Below are 19083 nucleotides of genomic sequence, written 5' to 3'. Positions count from 1 at the left end.
TGTGTCCTCAGTGATGTGAAGATTTTTTCCGCCCCTCTCTGACTTGTATTTCTGGTATCTTTACTATTAGGAGAGAACTGGAAAAACTAAAGAAGGATTTGGAAGAAGAGAAGCTGTTGCGAAGCAATCTGGAGGTAAAGTTACCGGTTTGGGAAGGGGTGGGTAGTTCAGAAGTAGGCATTGTTTTGGAATTTGATGTCACAGGAAAGTCTCAACAAACCTGTTCAGTCTTTTTTTGCATTGCTGTGTTAGTGTGTGGTTGAATGAATCCTTCACAAGGCAGTTGGATGTATATAGAAGATCCAAGTTCAGCTTTTGTTACCTGGAATATTATTTGTAACAAAGTGTGTGGGTGTTGAGGTGTGAGTTCAGTTTAGTGTTGCTAGAAATATGTCCAGCTGGACAGGTAGTACTTTGGTTTTTTAAGATTGAAAGACAAATTTACTTTAGGGAATCAAAAGGAAAACAGGGCAAAAGTAAACTACTCTAAATTTTTGATGAAGTATCTAAATATGAAGTGTGGATAATTGGCCAAAAGAACAGAATGCATCTGAAAAATTTCCTTATGAATGAACACCAGTCCTCAATTCATAGATGAAGACCACTGCCTGCATTGCAGTATGATGCCATTAAGTAGTTAATAGGATGAGCTTATTGTAGGAAGTTATTTCAGTCTGGTACAAAAGGGCATTTTGTTTGTGAAGTAGTGCATCTTACTGACTACAAAGCTACTTTTGACACTTGAAAACAACTTCTGGTGAGTCCACTTTTTAACGTGTCTCTAAAGCAATCAATGCAGTCGCCTAAAATATGCACTGGCGATGAAGAAGAGGTAACTTCCAGGTATCCTCTAAGTGCATTTGAAGAAATACAAATTGATCATGGCACAGTGTTTCGTATGAAGGCTGTTTTAGAAAGTTACTCTGAGGTGATTATGCAGCATCACACTGGGACACATCAAGTGATTCCATAACTCGGCTTTGCTTTGTTCAGAGTGAGTTTATCTGACAAGATGTACCAGAACCGTAGGCAAATTCTTAATGATTTTATGTTCCTGTTTGTTTAGCAATATAGTATTACCAAATCAGCTGTAAATATTGAGCTGTTATATGCAGTACTGTTACAATATTATTAACTTCAGTGTGTTTGAAAATGTTACAACTTTGGTGAAAGCTCTGAAGACTTTCCTTTATTGCTACTTTAATACTGACTTTCTTTTCAAAATGTCCATTTTCCAGCTTGAAATAGAAAAATTGAAGAAAGCAGTGATGTCTACATGAGAGCTATGGACTCAATGTTTTTTAACTCACCAGGAATTCAAAGCTGAACACAAGGAGAACTGACTCTTAGTTCATAATGATGGATGCTGTTGTTCTACAGTCTTAAAGAAAAAAATATAGTAAAAAAAGGAATATAGTCTTATATTCAGAGAGATAAGAAAACAAAAAAGAATAATGGTGTAATTTTTTTGCCAATATAAAAGAGGCCTTATTTCTTACTGTGCTGGAATTGCAGACCTTATTTTTTTGGTTTGCTAGAAAATACTACTGAATCTGTATAGAAAGGAGAGGGAATTCTTAATAGATTTTTATGGAATACCTGTAGCTTAATTTTTAAAGAGATGTATACTATAAATAGGGTGATCTATCTTTACAACTAATCTGTAAAATAGTCTATTGGGAGGGGTGGAATAACTGCATTGTAATTGTAGTCACTACTTTTCCCCTACACGCAAAAGGGAATATATGATATTTGTATAATTTTGGCAGTCTCACCCAGGGTTATGCTGTTGTGCCTGTCTGCAGTGAGAATATTAATACTATGCTGTTTATAAGTTGAGTAATGAGATAGGAATTCGTTAGTGCAATGAAGCAGGTGAAACCCCTATGCATTGTAGTGAGAATGGATGATCTAATCCGAGTAGTTCAGCAGAACGGTTTGTCACTTGCACTATTGGATTAAAAAGGGACTTAGGACTGAATCATGAAATTATGAAAAAAAATCAGTTTGTAAAACCACAAAATGCAGGAAATACAGAAAAAAGACTTGAGTCCAGTCTTAACCTGTTGTGCCTGAAATACTCCAGTATACAGCATGGAAAAGGAAACCTTAAGTCACGATGTCTGTGTACCTGTGTATCTAAACTGAAGTCATCAGTCTTTGTAATGGTTCAATATGCATCTTGATCTGTTTTTACAATAGTCAGGTTTTGTTTATAACATGTCTCCAAATAAATCCCTTTGGAACTTTGATACTCTCAAAAGGTCTCAATATTTATATATTTATGCCATGACCTTTCTCAGTATACTGTGTACCTCTAAATTTAATAACACCTTTGTATTTTAATGAGTAATTGGAACAATTGCTTTGACATGATTTTGCTGATGTCCAAGACAGTGTCTTTATTTTATGGAAAACAGTTGAGATCTTGTGGATTAGCATTATCTTTAACCCCCGAGCTCAGCACTTGCAGCAGAACAATATACCAATAATATGCAAAGTGATGGGAGACAATGGTATTTATTGCTGTGTTTGTTTGATTAAAGAATTAAAAAACATACAGCTTTAGAAAGCCAGTCAAAATGCATTAATTCTGTTAGTAATCAGCTCATCTCCTTTTGATCTGCTGTAATTTAAATGATAAAATAGTGTCACATAGTTTGGCAACTTCACCGATAAAAGAAGTAATTAAACTTCTATTCATGGGAGTAGTCATACATATAGTAATTATTTAGTATGTCACTAGCTCAAGTGACATGGAGGTGTTACTTCTTGAGAGTGTACTTTTTCCACAGTTGATGCATCATAAAACATTAAATGTCAGAAAGTCAACTGGAGGATGTTCATCAATTGCTGATTCAAATAGTTAATTAAATTTGATTAATATACTATGCAGGTATTGAGTAATATTTGCTAGTCAAATTGGTAATAAGCTGATTCAATATTAATGCTTTTAACTTCAAATTGCCTAAATGCACCACGAATGAAGGGTTGAACCATGTGTTTTTGTTGAGGAATCATGTGCAGCAGCAATGCTTCTCGTCGGACACTAAACCCTTGCTTGGAATTCACCCCTAAAGCAGGTGATGGAAAGCAAGAATTGAGCCTAATGGAATACTCAGTTTTGTTATACAAGCTCTTCACTGTGGTTGGAGCACGAAACAAATCTTGGGATGGATTTGCTCTGCAGAAGTTGTGCCTCTGTGTGAGCTTGTAGAGGATGAACAGAACAAGACAATCAGTTAAAGCCACAAATGGAAGGCGTTTGTTATTTAATGGCCTTTGTTCGCTATAGCAATAAATGACCCAAGTGCAATGACTTGATTTAATGAACCCTTCTTTAAAAGTCGCTGCTATGAGTATTTTTAGCCATAAGGAAGTTGCCCTGATATGTGTCTGTCCTGTCTTCAGCCAGTGTTATGTACTGCGGTGGAGGGGGAGAGGGTAATGGTTTTTGAAGACATTCCACAGTACAAGTTCCTACGAGCTGTGTGCTTCACTGACTTTATACTGGTGCTGTAAAATGATGCATGCTATCCAAACTCAGCAAATAAAATCAGTATAAAAACCTGTTCAAATGTCTTCTCAGTTCTGTTCAGGAATGATTTTGTATGCTGGTAAATCCTTTGCAGGAGGAGTTGCGGGGGGAGGGCAGACCAAAGTATTTATATAGTCTCCATTTGAGGCTTTCAGATTGTCATTTGCTCACTGGGATGCTCTGGTTCCTGACTGTCAGGATGGCTTAGGATCCAAACAGTTGGAAAGCTTACTGGGCTTTTTGCAAATATAGCTTCTCAGGATTTCTTCTTTCTCTCTTTTTTTTCCCCCCTGTTGGTTCATATTGAACTGACCTTACTGTGCATCTTCAGAGCCTCTTTTTAGGCTCCCTGTTCCATTCAGTAACATGGATGAATGCATGAAGCACTTAAGTGTATAGTGAAGAACTGAAGACTGTGGTGTGGGATATTTAATAGGGATACATATGAGGGTAAAGGTAAATGAGGAACAGAACAACAAAAGGGTGTTTTTAAACTCTTAAGGTTTTTAGTCAATCTTAACAAGATTCTCTAAAAAGCTTTTGTTTGCATACAAAGTGTAGTAAAAAAAACCAAACACACTGAAATTACAGGTCTACTTTTTTGATTTTTTTCCACAAAGATGACTTTTTTTCATTAACGTTGCTTCATGGTAGTGAAGTTTCTGATGGAAACCTGTGATGTCATGCAAGGTTCAACTTTGAGTTGTGTAGCAAAGTATCTGTTGAACTTTTAAATAAATACCTTGTATTCATTAAAGTCATAAATTTTCAGAAGTCTGTTAACTCTTTTCAAAGGGATGGTACAAACAGGTTTTCACAGCTGCCTTTTGGCTGCTGTTAAAGTTATCTGAGATGTTTCTGATCTCCGAGAAATCAAACAGCACAGCATTGTGGCAGCTGATCGTAGATCTTGAGTAATTGGATTTTGCAAGAGCTGAGAAGACAAACCACTCCCTTTGGGTGTCTGGGCACACACCTCCCAGCCTGAGGAATGCAAACAACCCCAACCAGCTTGTAAAGCCTTAGACTGATACTGCTGGTTTACGGTTTGGAGTGCCCCCCTTGCTGGAAGTCATGGTTTCAGTCTTTTTCCAAGCCCCCTGGGAGCACAAATTCAGTTATTCCTCCTGGGAGAAGCAGGTTTGTGTCTGAGTGTTGCAGGATGCTGGTCTTTGTGTCCTTCAGAGGACTATTGCTGAGGTTGAGGAGATGTTTGACAATCAAGGAGCATTCAGTTTTGCCATCATAAGGGTTCAGAGGGTATGTAGAAGCACAGCTCCAGATGACATGGGCAAGAAGCCTTTTAAAACAGGTGTCCATACTTCAACATGATTGGGTTTTGGCCCTTCTTACTTAGAGGTATTTTTTTAAATTCATCTCTACCTGCTGTTGTATCAGGTACAAGTAATTTAACCTTCCCAGGTGGGTTGTGTTGGCTGTGTATGATTGTGCTTGGCTAAATTCCTGCTTAGTGCTAATGTGAGATGTGAGACTGGCTGTATCAAAACAGAACAGTAAATAATACCTACTTTTCAGCTAAATTGGAGACTTTCCTGTGGCTGAGGAATGTTTGGATTTGTGGTAGCAGACAAAATGACAGTATCTCAGGAAACCCTGTAAACATATTGCAAGGATGTGGAAAAATGTAGTGACTAAGGCTCTTTGAAAGCAGCCTTGTTAGTAGGAAGAGCTTTAGGAATTTCTCATCTGTTACAATAAACTACTTGCTGTATGTTACTGGCTGTTGGGAATCTGGCTGTTGGAGGTGAGGTGATATTTAGGAAAGCCAGCAGTGGCCATGGCACGAGGTTCATCCTACAATTGTCACCCCTTACAATTGGGTGTCCCTAAAGAAAAGGTTATTGCTTGCTCACTGAGCTTTTTAGCTGTGCTCCCGTCAGCAGTGTCATCTTGGATTTATAAAGGGTGATGCATTAACTTGATAAGATTTTGTTTTGGGGTGTTAAGAAGGTCTGTTGCTCAGAGAAGTTGTGAATGCCTCATTCCTGGAAGTGTCCAAGGCCAGGTTGGATGGGGCTCTGAACAACCTGTTCTAGTGGAAGGTGTCCCTGCCCATGGCAGAGGAGTTGGAACTGGGTGATCCTTAAGGTCCCTTCTGGCCCAAACCATTCTGTAGTTCTGTGAAATACAGAAGAGCAGAAGCTGCCTCCTCCACCAGGAGGAAGGGTACCAACCACGTGGGTGTGATTCATCAGTGTGGACTCCTGGCAAAGGTGGCAATCTGGCAGTTCTGTGGGTGTGTTTGTAACTTGTTTTGTCATTTTGCAGTGCAATACCTTCATTGTCATCTGCAGATTCCTTAACATTAATCCAGTCAGGCAAGACAAGAAGCAGCTGGTGCCCAAGGTTATTTCTTCATGGGAAAACTCCAACTGAATCAGAGCACCCAGGGAGCACTGGGTAAGGCTGTGAGAGTGAGACTGGGGCATGATGGCAGCAGATGAATGGTTAGTCAATCATTTCTGATACCTTGATGATCTCTGGCTGGGTTAACTTTGCTTAATGTAGAACCCAGACTTCTGAAAACGGTGAGTACTCTCACAAAACTTCACTATTCCAGAACTGCTTGGGAATTATCAGTGGTCTGTGAAATTGATTCATTCATAATCTAAAATGCATTTAATTACTGTGACTGTATTTACTTTGCAATTACTTCATCTGTTTTACATTCTCTTTGCATCTTTGGAAATAATTACTTAACCTCTGATTTTTTTTTTCTTGAAGTTTTGTAAATGGTCTCTAATCACGGTGCTGTAACTTTTAAGAAAATCTGGAGTTTTCTTATGGCTAAAGTTAACTATAACTCTTCTCAGAACTTGCTTTATTTAAATTTTTTAAGTGTGATTCCTTTAAAAATACAACTAATACCATTCTGGGAGAATTAAGAACTTTACTTTTTATGCTTGAGTGAGCATGCTGAACACTCCGAAGTCTCCTGCTGCAGCCTCAAATTGCATGGTAGCAGTGGCAAGTGATCATGGCCATTCAAGCCCTAAAACTAATAGATTAGGTTCTGTAACAATGGATTTAGTATTTTTATTAAATGTTAAATACACACAGTGCAAGTTTGTACTGTTTGGGAAAATATATTTGTCCAGCTAATTATGGCAAGGTCACTATAAATTTTAATTTTGTACAACATGAGCTTGTAACTTTCCCTGTAAACTTAACTATAGTTTGTCGTGTGGAGAGGGAAGAGAGGTGACTCCAGGTGATGGAGAACCCTTTGGCCAGAGACCCTGGGTCCACCAGTGTGGGGGTGTAGCTGCCACACTTGTCACTGCTTGGGCAGAGCCCTCTGGTAGCTGTGCCCATGTGGGGCCAGACTGCCATGCAATGCATCCTGCCAGAAGTTAAAAGCAAGAACGTGCTTGGGGTAGAGTCAAGGAGGATAGTTTTGTAGGATTTTATGAAATACTTCAGTTTTAAGCCAACAAGAGTGATAGAGTAAGGGATTTGAATTTGAGGCTATGATGCATTAACCAGCATATGGATTACTTTTTAAATACATGATCAGTTTACCTTTCTTTTTACTGTTTTAAGAGGCTCTTTGCTCTCTTGTAACCACTGTCCATCCACTCACTCTTTGCTCTTTCCCTTCTGTTGAGGGCTTTGAAATGACCTGGAGAAGGAGGATCATCAGCTGGTGACGGTCTCCTGAGCTGGGTGGGAGAAACCTGTGGGTGTGGAAGTGTCTTCTCACTAGAAAATCCTTTTCATGTGAGAGAGTATTGACAACTCAGCTGCTCGTGTACCTGTGTCCTGACAAAACAGAATCCTCTGGAAGAGAGAATTAACATGTTTACAGCTGCTTAAAAAGTCAGGCATCAATGGTAGTAGATAGTTTATGAGAAGAGATAAATTATCCTCTGTCTGAAGTGCCATAATTGGATGCTTTGGAGGAAGAGGACTATCTGTATATGCTTTCATGTGGCCCTGTGTCACTACATCCCTGTTTTTTCCTAAAGTGGCAGTGACTTGCTGCTGTATTACTTGTTTTGCTCCAAGCTTCTGTTGCTGCACAGTGGTTTCCTTGGCAGATTCTTGCATTGGTGAGACTGGGAGGTTTCCATGATGAGTCAAGCAATGCAGCTGAGCGAGATCAGTGTTTCATTGGCAACATGGGCCAGTATCTCTGTGAGCCTGAGATACCTGGAGGTGTCCCAGATTTCTGCCTCACTCAAAGGTAACAGCCCTGGGTGGAGATCCATTGGTGATTAAATACAAAATGAATGTGAATTAATTAATGGTGAGACATGATGAGCTCAAGGATTGTAGCTGTGAAATGGAATTAGGGCTACGAGCAAACAATCAACACTTAATGACTGCAGAAATCGGGAAGGAATTTGATACAACCTTTTGCCTCAGACCTGTAGGTGTTTCCCAGCCACCTCCCCTTCTTTGGCAATATTGATCCAAGTATTTTGGTTTACTTCTCCATATCCATTTTATTTCCTTACAAGAGCTAATAGCTTGTAGCTTTTAACCCAGAAAATGCTTTTCCAGTTAGCAGTTGAATTCAAGAGGCTGTCACAAGGCTCTCCTTTAGAGCTAGCTTAGAAATTCAGTGCATCAAGCTCTACATTTATGATTATTTCACAGTTAAGTAATAAACCCACAGACCTAAAAGCATAGAAAGGTGCGAACAAATGTCACAGATGAAAGGGGCAGCCAGCTGTGTGCCTGGGCCTTTGATGCTGTCAGATGGTGAGAGCTTGGAGTCTCCTGGATGGGAGAACACATCTCTGCTCCATCAGTACAGGACCCTTTGTGCTTCTGATCTACATCATCTGTGCTGATCAGTATGTGTTGGGGGAAAATTGAGTGGGTCCTATCAAGGCATGGTGGTTTGATGAGCTTTTTCTTGTTGCCATCTCCTGAAATCTAGTAATCATCCTGCTTTGCAGCTGAGCATTTGTTTTGTGCTTTAGTGTTTTCGCTCACTGGTTTTATGGTTTTTATTTTTTAGTAAATGACCTAATCTACTTATACATCCAGTGACAGAAGATCAGTGTCTCAATTCTTTTGAATGCAGAGCAGCTGTTGCTTTTGCCTTGGACATGTAAAGCATGTAATAATCAGGTTTGATCTAAAACATTGTTTTTCCTTAATTTCTTTTACTGAATTATTTTCCTCCAACAAATATGCCTGTAGCAAGTTGCATCCCAGGATGTTTAGCTACTATCAAGGACCACAGGAAGCTTCATGGAGGGAGCAGGTTATTTCCACCTGCAAAGGAAATAACTCTTTACTTGGTCTGGTCCTTGTTTATTAGTTTTTGATATCCAAGGCCTGAGTGCCCAAGTTTCTTACCTCATGATGGGGCTCCTCAGGAACTGCCCAAGGAGAGCAGCAGTGTCGAAGTGGAGGCAAGGCTGTCTTAAATCACTTCTAAAGGGACCCACAGGCTGAACTGCTTTAATAAACTCTCCAGCTCTCGGTTTACAATAAATTATTAATGCAGTAACTTTCAGTGTTGGACAGATTTTATGTCTTTTTTTCTTTTTTTTCAAGAAAGGGCTCACAAATCATTCTCAGTAAAGGTACTAAATTATGAATGCCCCAAATGCACCTTGCAAGCCCAGTAAGGACAGTCTTTGTCATAGGTTTAGCTGCTTTCAGACTGTGTTCAAAAAGTGGAAACAGAGATGTCTAAACTTCTTTAACATGTTTCTTCCAGGAGGAAAGCAGCAAATGGTCAACAATGGATGTAAGGGTAGTCTACTGCTTACTCCTTTGGGCTGTGACCTTCTTCCTGGCCACACCACACAGTGCTCTCAGGGTGAGTTCCACTAGACCAGGTTGCTGAAATCCCCATCCCACCTGACCTTGAACACTTTTAGGGATGGAGCAACCACGGCTTCTCTGAGCAACCTGTTCCAGTGCCTCACTAACCTCATCATAATTTCTTCCTCATCTGATCTAAATCTACCTTCTTTGAGTTTAAATTCATTACCCCTTTTCCTGATGCTACAGGAGAAAATACTTTACAGTATTCAGTATGTTCAGTATGCCAGATGCCAGTGAACCTCCAGCACAACTCCTGGAGTGCTAAAAACCTGCTATTCAGCTTGCGAGAACCAGGTTGCTCAAAGCCTCATGAATCCTAACCTTGAACACTTCCAGGGATGGGACAGCCACAGCTTCTCTGGGAAACCTGTGCCAGTGCCTCACCACCCTCACAGTAAAGAATTTCTTCCTGATACCTAATCCAAACCTACCCTCTGTCATTTTAGTGCCATTCCCCCTTGTTCTGTCACTCTACCCTTGTAAAAAGTGCCTCTCCATCCTTTTAGCCCCCTTTAGGTTTTGGAAGGCTTGGCTGGTTGTAGATGATGGCCCAAGCAACGATGGAAGCTGTTCTGGATTGTGTCAGGCTGTACAACACACAGTTCCAGCAGGTGTTCCTGCCTGCAGGAGCTCTACACACAGACCTCAGGGCTGCTTCCCAGTCCAGAGGGGAGCAAAGCAGATGCTGGTATTTGTACAACTGTAGCACTATCTTATGGCAAAAGTCATACAGATCACATCAGAAATTCATATATTCTCATCAACATGAGAAATACTGGAGCCTAACAGAGGCTTTTTGACTGAGGAATAACTGCTGGAGTTGTGTGATCCTCAGTGTGTCATTTCAGTAGAAGGGTCCAACTGAAGGTTTCATCTAGAGAGACAAACTCTAAGTAGTGAGTTCTGAACTGGTCTGTATGAGCAAGGGGACATGAGCTCTGCATTCTGGACTCAAAAGGACTATTTCCCCTCTTTCTGGTTTGTGCCAAGGAATCATCCTTTAGTTATTTATTTAAATATTCAGCATATATTCTACTTCTTATTTTTCAGGTTCTCGGCAGGGAATCAAAGACTGGTAATGAGCAAGGTACAGTGAATAACTATATATCTTGTTTAATTCTTTGTGAGTTGTTATCAGTTATCAATACTTTACACCACCGATACTCACCTCATGGACCATGAGGACCATGAGGTCTTACACCTTATAACAATATCTGCTTGATTAATTTTTCAGATGCCTGTATAAATGTCATTCCCTGCCAAGACAATGGAGCTATTTGTATTCAGCCTTGTTCTCCCTCCTTCCATGGGGAGACAAGCTTTGTCTGTGAAGACAGAAAGTGGCAAATGTTGTCTGATGCCTGTGCAAACTTGGATGTTCAGTCCCTTTTTCAGGCGAGTTAACTGTTGTGCACCTTCTTTGGCCTATGCTCATAATTTGCCAAGACAGCCTGTCCCTCCATACCCTCTCAATCTTGAGCAAAGCTTTGACTTCATGGAATCACAGAATCATTTATGTTGGAAAAGACCTCTAAGATCATCAAGCCCAATCATTAACCCATAACAATTCGTTAATACTGTGTTTATGACTAAACCATGTCCCAGGTGCCACGTCCACATGTTTTTTGAACACTTCCAGGGATTGTGATTTCACCACTTTCCTAGGCAGTTTGTTCCAATGCCTGACCACCCTTTCAGTGAAGAAATTTTTTCTAATATTCAATCTACACCTGCCATGGTGCAACTCAAGGCCATTTCCTCTTGTCCTGTCGCTTGTTACTTGGGAGAAGAGACCAACCCCTACCACGCTACAACCTCCTTTCAGGTAGTTATAGAGGGCAGTAAAGTCACCCCTGAGCCTCCTTTTCTCCAGGCTAAATATCCCCAGCTCCCTCAGCTGCTCCTCATCAGACTTGTGCTTTTGTCCTTTCACCATCTTAAATCAAGTGAAGGGAAATAAACTTGGGAAATGCGTGTGTGGAAACAATTCAGAAACAAAGTTGCCTTGTTCAGTTTGTTGATGTTCCTCATGTGGATCTCAACCAAGACAAGGATACACCAGGATGAACCTGAGAAAAGAGCAATAGCAATATCTGTAATGATCAGATCATTCATGGTAAATTCTCCTCAAGGACAAAATAAAACTTAAATCACTTCAAGCATAAGGCACTACATTTAGTTCTTGCCCCTCTTTTCTTGTGTGTTGTACCAGTACAATGTTTTCTCAGGTGAGCTTTGGTTCTGGGTTTCAGTCCATCTAGCACATTCCCTGCACACCCAGCACCGGACCTCTTACCTCGTCGTAACTGAAGCTTCATTTTCATTCTGTTCATTAATTGTCTCAAATGTGTTTTCCTCCCTCTAGAGGATATCTGAAAGTGGACTCTGTCCATGCTCTGGAGGACATGTTGCTGGAGAACATCTTCCTTTTGTAGCAGGAGGAAAGCCAGGCCATGGGAAGCCTGGAGATGGGCCAAAACATTTTGGTGCTGATGACCATGGGAATAGGAGCTGCCAAGCTGATTTTTCGTGCATCATCCCAGATATACTGTCTTCACCAGCCATTCCAGGAAACATAGCTGATATAGTGGATTTGCTGAAGAAGATTTCTCTGCTGTTATCAGAGAATGTCACTAGAGCAAAAATGCAGGTATTTACTCTTGTGGGCTTTGGGAGGTGCTGCTGAGGTTTCCAGAGCATCTATACAGTATTTTGTCCTTATGGCCAAAAATGTCCAATGAAGTGGTGGCTGCAAGTCACACAGAGATCAGCTGGAAGGAGTTTTCAGAGTGGGCCATTGTTTTGTTGTCAGAGAAACTGACTTATTCATCTGTGATGAAAATATACTGTGGAATTAAATTTCTTTAAAAGCAAAAGTTTTCAGGACCTGCTGTTGTAGCTGTGGAATAGCAGTACAAGGAAGAATTAATTTTTGAAGTATGACACTATAGGGAAGGCAGCTTTGGAGATGCTGACCTGCAGCTGTGTTGTCATGTGTTGCACAACAGAAACTGGTATCTTTTCCTGATGAACTCAGAAATCAGAGAGGTGGGGGAAGAAATACAGGAAGGGTGACGTAAATCAGATCTGCACAGTGGGTCAGTGTCTGGAATAGAACTAGAGTGTCCTGATTTTTTGCTTTATGTTTACTTCTCCAATCACCTTTTGATCTGTGATATGAAGAGGATAGGACAATTCTAGTAACGAGATGTTTAGATTTGACTGGGATGGATCATGGGGAGCATGTTCAGTGTCAGAAGGAATATTTCCTTTGTAAAAATCACTCATGAATTAAATGAGCCGTTTGGGAAGCTCTGCCAGTGGAATAATATTTGGTTTCTTCTAATATAAAAAAAAAAATTGTTTTCATGTTTGTTTCAGAGCTACAGCAGGATAGCAAACCATATTCTGAACAGCTCCATCATTTCCAACTGGGCTTTTGTAAGGGACAGAAATGCTGGTTCGGAATTACTGGACTCAGTGAATTTATTTGCTGGGAAGCTTCTTCTAAGGAACGGGTCGGAAAGTGTGCAGGAGCCCTTCATCGCTACGAAAGGCTACAGCATACACAGAAACACTTCAGGAACGAGCTTTGATTTTTCTATGGAGTTCAACAACACAGGCAACATCACTGGGCACGTGGTGATCCCAGAAGAAGAGCTTCTGAAGTTGCCCAGGGCTTCCAAGGCCATCAGCATTGCGTTCCCAACGCTCGGGGCCGTTATGGAGAGCGCCCGGTCAGACCCCGGGTTTGTGAACGGGATGGTGTTGTCGGTGTCTCTGCCGGAGGAGCTCCAGCGGGTTTCGCTCACCTTTGAGAAGGTGAATAAGCTGGAGCAGGTGGAGGCCCAGTGTGTGGGGTGGCACTCTGCTGAGCGGCGCTGGGACAGCCGGGCGTGCAGGACGCAGCTGGACACCGTCAGCAGCGTGGTTTGTGTCTGCTCCCACCAGCGCCGGACCTACAAGTCCTTCTCCATTCTGATGTCCCCCGCGACGCCGCGGAGCGTGGTGCTGGATTACATCACTAGGGTGGGCTTAGGCCTTTCCATTCTCAGCCTGGTTCTCTGCCTTGTCATAGAGGCTGTTGTCTGGCACCACGTCACAAAAACTGAAATAACCTACATGCGCCACTTCTGTTTGGTCAACATCGCTGTGTCGCTGCTCGTTGCTGATGTTCTGTTCATCCTGGCAGCTATTGTGCACAATACAGCCCTGAACTACCAGTTGTGTGTAGCAGCCACTTTTTTCCTTCACTTTTTCTACCTTGCCTTGTTTTTTTGGATGTTTACACTGGGCCTCTTGATTCTCTATGGATTATTATTAATTTTTTTTAAGGTAACGAGATCTGTGTTCCTGGCTGCAGCATTCTCTATTGGATATGGATGTCCCTTGGTCATATCTGTCCTCACTGTTGCCATCACTGAACCAAAGAATGGATATTTAAGGAGTGGAGCCTGCTGGCTCAATTGGTATGAGACAAAAGCCCTTTTGGCCTTTGTTGTGCCTGCTCTGAGCATCATTGTGGTGAATCTGGTGGTGGTGGTGGTGGTTGTGGTGAAGACTGGGAGATCCTCTGTTGGAGAAGGCTGCAAGTCACAAGATTTGAGCAGCATGATCCGAATCAGCAAAAACGTTGCCCTTCTGACCCCTCTTCTGGGTCTCACCTGGGGGTTTGGATTGGCCACGATTCTCGACAGCCGATCCCTGGCGTTCCACATCACGTTCGCGCTGCTGAATGCTTTCCAGGTAAACTCTGGGAGACCAGGAATAGTATGTGCTCAGATTTTGAGCCTGGGATAAAGGTATCAGGTCAAAGAGGGACTGGCAGCACGTATTGTGCATGAAAAATAGGATCTAAGCCTTCCTTTCGACTCAGCCCCTTTACATAATACATGCACGAGGCATCCTGCATTAGAGTAGTAAAGGTAGATGGGTAATGGGGCAAAATAGTTGGTTTAAAGTGTGTTGAACAATTAAGAAGATGAATTTCTGTTAAACATAAAATACACCAGTTAATGTCCAGTAACTGCCAAGGTGTCTCATCCTTATCAATTAACAAATACACAGAAAATTCTCATTTGCTGTTGAAGATGGCCCTGGCACAGGTTGCCCAGGAAAGCTGTGGCTGCCCCATCCCTGGAAGTGTTCAAGGCCAGGTTGGATGGGGCTTTGAGCAACCTGGTCTGGTGGGAGGTATCCCTGCCCATGGCAGGGGGGTTGGAACAACATGGTCTTTAAGGTCCCTTCCAACCCAAACTATTCCATGACTGATTCTATGGTTTTGAATAACTGATTGGTGTTAACATCCAGTGTTACCTGACACACTATTGTACACCTGGTCTGTCTTAGCTCTTCTTGATTCAGATTGTAACTGAGTGGGCTGAGAAACTACTGGTATGTAACCCATCAGTCCAGTTTGTAGTGAGAATTAACACAGGTTGTATATCCATTCCTGATGTTCCCAGACAGCCCATATGTCCCGGGTGGATAAACCCATTTTGTGCATTGCTGTTACCTGAATGATAGCAGATGAGGTCTATCCTTACAGAAATGTCATCTAGAAGCACTTAAGAAACATCATGTGGCTATGCTGGTTTTGTTAACTGGTTTTGCAATTTCTTAGGGATTCTTCATCCTGTTGTTTGGGACACTTCTGGACAGAAAGGTACTTGTTCTGGATTATATGAACATTTTCTACTCCCTGAGAAACCGTTCCCTTTAATATTTTTAATTTAAATCTACAGACAAGAGAAGCCTTAAGGATGAACTGCTTTTCATCAAGACGGAAGTGGGGTCTAGAAAAGGTAAAGATTATTTTATTTCCCTGTTACTGCCTTAATTTACCAATTTACACACCTTCTTATATGTTTGTGAAAAGAATGGAACCATCCACTGCATCTTACCTAGTTTAACATTTTTCTAAGGCAATTTCTTGCTGAAGGAAATACAGGTATCTCAAAAGCACGTTGAGGATATTAAGCTCCTAAATATCAGAAGTGGCCATTGATCTTTTTTTGTTACTGCTACATGACCTACTGCTGTTGTTACAAAATTAAAAATGGTATTTTATTCTAATCTCTTCACCTGTAGATGTCCAAGCCCTTTAGATACACAATGCCAATGACATTTCTGCCCCCCCAATCTGTAAATTAGATTTACTTTAAGGTTACTGAATAAGGAAGGAACAGAATTAGGAGTCCAAAATCCCAGTGTAATTACCTGGTTGCTTCCTTCACAAAAATGTGGATCTGTATGCCAGCAGGGCTGCTTTAGGATGTCAGAGGATCGTTCTGCTTTCAGCAGATGGATGGAAACCATTCAGAGCCCAGACAGTGTGTTTGGTGCTAGTTGATGTTGTGTACTCATGAGAGCTTGAGGGCTTTTTAAAAATCAGGGCAGTTCCTTAAAAGCAAGTGTTTAAACCTTAAGGAAACAACTGTGTTTCAGCAGCTTCCCAGGAAAACCTTGTCAGAATTGATGTGTTGGCATCACTGAGTTGGTGCTTCCTACCTGTACTGGAAAACTTTCGTCTGTGGTTCTCAGATTTCTTTTGGTACCAAGGCTTTAGTGGTTTTACACTGTGTTTATGAAAGGGAATCCTCTTTAGCGGTCTCACAAGAATTATCTACAGTACTCCTGCTGTCTGCCAAAAGAAACTGTGTCAGTTCAGTTTGGACTTCGAAAAAATAATTTCCTTGCTTTTATCCATTTGTGATTCTACTATTGAAAGCTGCAGAGGGTCTTTAACAGTGTGTGCAAACATACTTGATTTATGAGGGGAAATAGAGGGGTTGTGGAAACTATGGCTCCCTTCTGATATCAGCATTTGGGTTGTTTGGGGCAGGAGAGGCTGCATGTTTGTGGAACTTCTAACTCCTCTGCATCCTACCTCTCCAATTTAGTTTTCAGTTGCATCCAGCCCTATGTGCTAAGTTTAAATGCATTGCAGAAGGTTTTCTCTTAAAAAAAAAAGAAGAAGAAAACAACTAACCAGTGAAAAAAAGTAATAAAACAAACCCCAAACCGAATAACAAACAAAACCACCAAGCCTCAAATTTCTGCTCAAGATTTTTCCTACCCAGCAGAGGAAAAAGAAAGGATGTGTTTGTGGCTGCCCCAAATTTAACAAACTGAGATTACATTTCTTGCTTATACAGATTGAGGATCCAAACAACAGTGAAAGTGTTTCACATTTTATCAGGCTTTAGGTCAGGACTGAAAGTTTGAAAGTTAAAGTTTTCTCAAGTCACTACCAGTATAACCTTCTGGAAACAACAGGTCTAAATTTCACTAGTCCCATGACTCAGCAACATTTGATAAAAGTATTAAGTGATCTCACTGGGCAAAACTTGGTGTGGAAACTGTGGCTGCATGTGCCTAAGAATTTGGGTTGATGTTGTCACTCACCTGGGTGGAAGAAACCATGTGTAGGTGTTTATAATGGCATAACAGAGGGGGAAAATATTAGTCATGCACTTTTGTAAACTTGGGTGTAAGCATGGAGTTTGACTCATGAGAGCTGAAAAAGTTGGTCACACCTGAAATAATTGTTATTTAAAAAAAAGTAGTCTCATTTCAGGGAGTTTCAAAATCACAGAATCATAGAATTGTTTAGCTTGGAGAAGACCTCTGAGATCACTGAGTCCAACCATTACCCAGCACTGCCAAGTCCACCACTAAACCATGTCCCTCAGTGCCACATCCATGTGTCTTTGAAATCCCTCCAGGGATGGTGACTCCACCACTGCCCTGGGCAGCCTGTTCCAATGCTTGTCAATCCTTTCAGTGAAGACATTGTTCCTAATATCCCACCTAAACCTCCCCAGGCACAACTTGAAGCCATTTCCTCTTGTCTTATGACTTGTTACTTGGGAGAAGAGACCGACCCCTGCCTGGCTAGCCAATCTGCTTTCAGGGAGTTGTAGAGAGTAATAAGGCCCCCTAATCCTTCTTTTCTCCGGGCTGATGCCCCCCAGCTCCCTCAGCTGCCCCTCACATGGACATCAGACCCTTCCCCAGCTCCGTTGCATTTCTCTGGACTTGCTCCAGCACCTCAATGTCCTTCTTGTAGTGAGAGGCCCAAAATGGGACTGTGTGTCTGGGGGTTTAATGGTGGAGATATAATACATCTAGAAGGGTATGCAGACTTGTTTCATGTTTCCCCAGACTCAGAGGAGCCTTTCTTCTGGGTCAGATTTTAAGTTGACCATCCTGTGACAGTTCTCACAGGATGCTGAAGCACCTCCTGGTTGAATTGGACCCTCCCCCTCCATGGATGATATCTGTAATCTGACCTGCTGATTTTTTTTTTTTCCTCCCTAGTCCTAGCAGTGGACAGTTGTCTTCAGTGGATCTGACCAGCGAGAAGAAAACGAGCACTTCTTGCACAGAAGTCCTGGTTTGAGGTGAGCTGAAGTGTCTGACCAGCTCGGAGCATGGACAGCACTGTCTGGGAGCACAACCACAGGAAGCATCATGAAAACCAGAAGAGAAAAGGCCTTTAACCTGCTGTCAGGAGCAGGAAACCATCAGTGTTGCTGCAACCCTTGGAGGAAACATGCTGATACATCAAGCTTGTTTCTCACCTTTGTGAAAACTGCTGTGAGGAGAGTTTGTCCTCATTTGCCATTTCAGTGCTTCAATTTCTTTCTTTTTTTTTTTTATGTCAGTGCAATATGGAGCTGTACAGTATGTGGAACTGTTCTAAAATTATTTAATTTTTAATATGTACAAATGTTGAGCATTATCTAGCTGCTTTTGGCTGTCTTTTGAGCAAAACCGATTCTATTTGGTGTCACTGTGTTCATCATTTCCATTTGTCCTCTCAGATTGATGGATAACATAACTTTATTTCTGCATTACAGCTGTTCTCTCCATCTCTGTACCTGTGTGTCAGAGCAATTGTATAAAGCCCTTTTCTAGTCTGTTAGGACAGAATTTTTGTTCTTTTTCCTGTCCTGCAAGGCAATGACAGAGACAAATAATAAAGAGGACTCTGCAAATAAATCAGTTTCCTTCTTTAAATGTGGGAAAGCACGCTTGGAATATTCTTCAGAGTTGAATCAAGAGTTGATGGACATCTCCTGAGCAATGTCCTAAGCAAGGAAATGGTTTTTCCTTTGAGATGGAGTATCTGGTTTCAGTAGAAAACCTGTCCTTGGTCTGAGAAACCCTTTCTAATGAAGGCTTTGATAGAAACATTATTGTCTGTTGTCAGGATGACTTGATGGTTTCAGATGGAAATAAAGTTTTGTCATTATTACTAATAAGTGGTACTTATCCTTCTCTACCAAACATGTAGATAAATGCCCTGTAGTATTCACTGCCATTACTCAAGTCAGAAATCACTTACCCCCATGTGGCTTCACATACATTTGAGATATAGAAGTTTTAATAAAAATAATAGAGTTTAATGTCATCAATACACCTTTACTGAAGAGGGATTAAAATGCCCTGGCAAATGAACTGAGTAATGTGGGGTGTGTGATATGTACCATGGAAAAACCCACAGCCAGATGTCCTGGTGGGAGAGGGTGGAGGGCAGAGCTCTACTCTGGGCCATGAGACACTTCTTTTCCTCAGGACTCTGTTGCTGGCTCTCCTCTTTTCTTTTCTTGTAAACTGTGGTCTTGTTACAAGAGTCTATACTGTGTTTTTACACAGTGGAGAGCTTTAATCAATTAGAGGTAAAATTGGGCTTATGTGCTGCTGTAACATAGATCTAAAAAGACCGT

General features: G+C 41.4%; 2 protein-coding genes across 2 annotated transcripts in view; both read left to right on the top strand.

The window, feature by feature from the left end:
- Window positions 1-3573, top strand: part of CD2AP (CD2 associated protein) — an 87233-nt gene extending 83660 nt beyond the window's left edge. Inside the window, exons 17-18 of the mRNA XM_017813129.1 lie at window positions 71-134; window positions 1239-3573. Of these exons, the coding sequence (XP_017668618.1) occupies window positions 71-134; window positions 1239-1280 (106 nt within the window). The 3' untranslated portion in view covers window positions 1281-3573. The remainder of the gene's footprint in view (window positions 1-70; window positions 135-1238) is intronic.
- Window positions 3574-9236: 5663 nt separating this feature from the next.
- ADGRF4 (adhesion G protein-coupled receptor F4) lies at window positions 9237-18604 on the top strand. Its single transcript, XM_017813003.1, has 8 exons — window positions 9237-9341; window positions 10400-10436; window positions 10584-10744; window positions 11715-11999; window positions 12731-14095; window positions 14973-15014; window positions 15094-15153; window positions 17672-18604. The coding sequence occupies exons 1-8, from the start codon at window positions 9264-9266 to the stop codon at window positions 17675-17677; spliced, it is 2034 nt and encodes a 677-aa protein (XP_017668492.1). The 5' UTR covers window positions 9237-9263; the 3' UTR covers window positions 17678-18604.
- Window positions 18605-19083: the final 479 nt, after the last annotated feature.

Source organism: Lepidothrix coronata, unplaced genomic scaffold (assembly GCF_001604755.1).
Source record: "Lepidothrix coronata isolate B3197 unplaced genomic scaffold, Lepidothrix_coronata-1.0 Scaffold39, whole genome shotgun sequence".
NCBI classification, from domain to species: Eukaryota; Metazoa; Chordata; class Aves; order Passeriformes; family Pipridae; genus Lepidothrix; species Lepidothrix coronata.
Note: the sequence above shows the minus strand (reverse complement) of the source record. Positions and strands in the feature narration are given on the sequence as shown.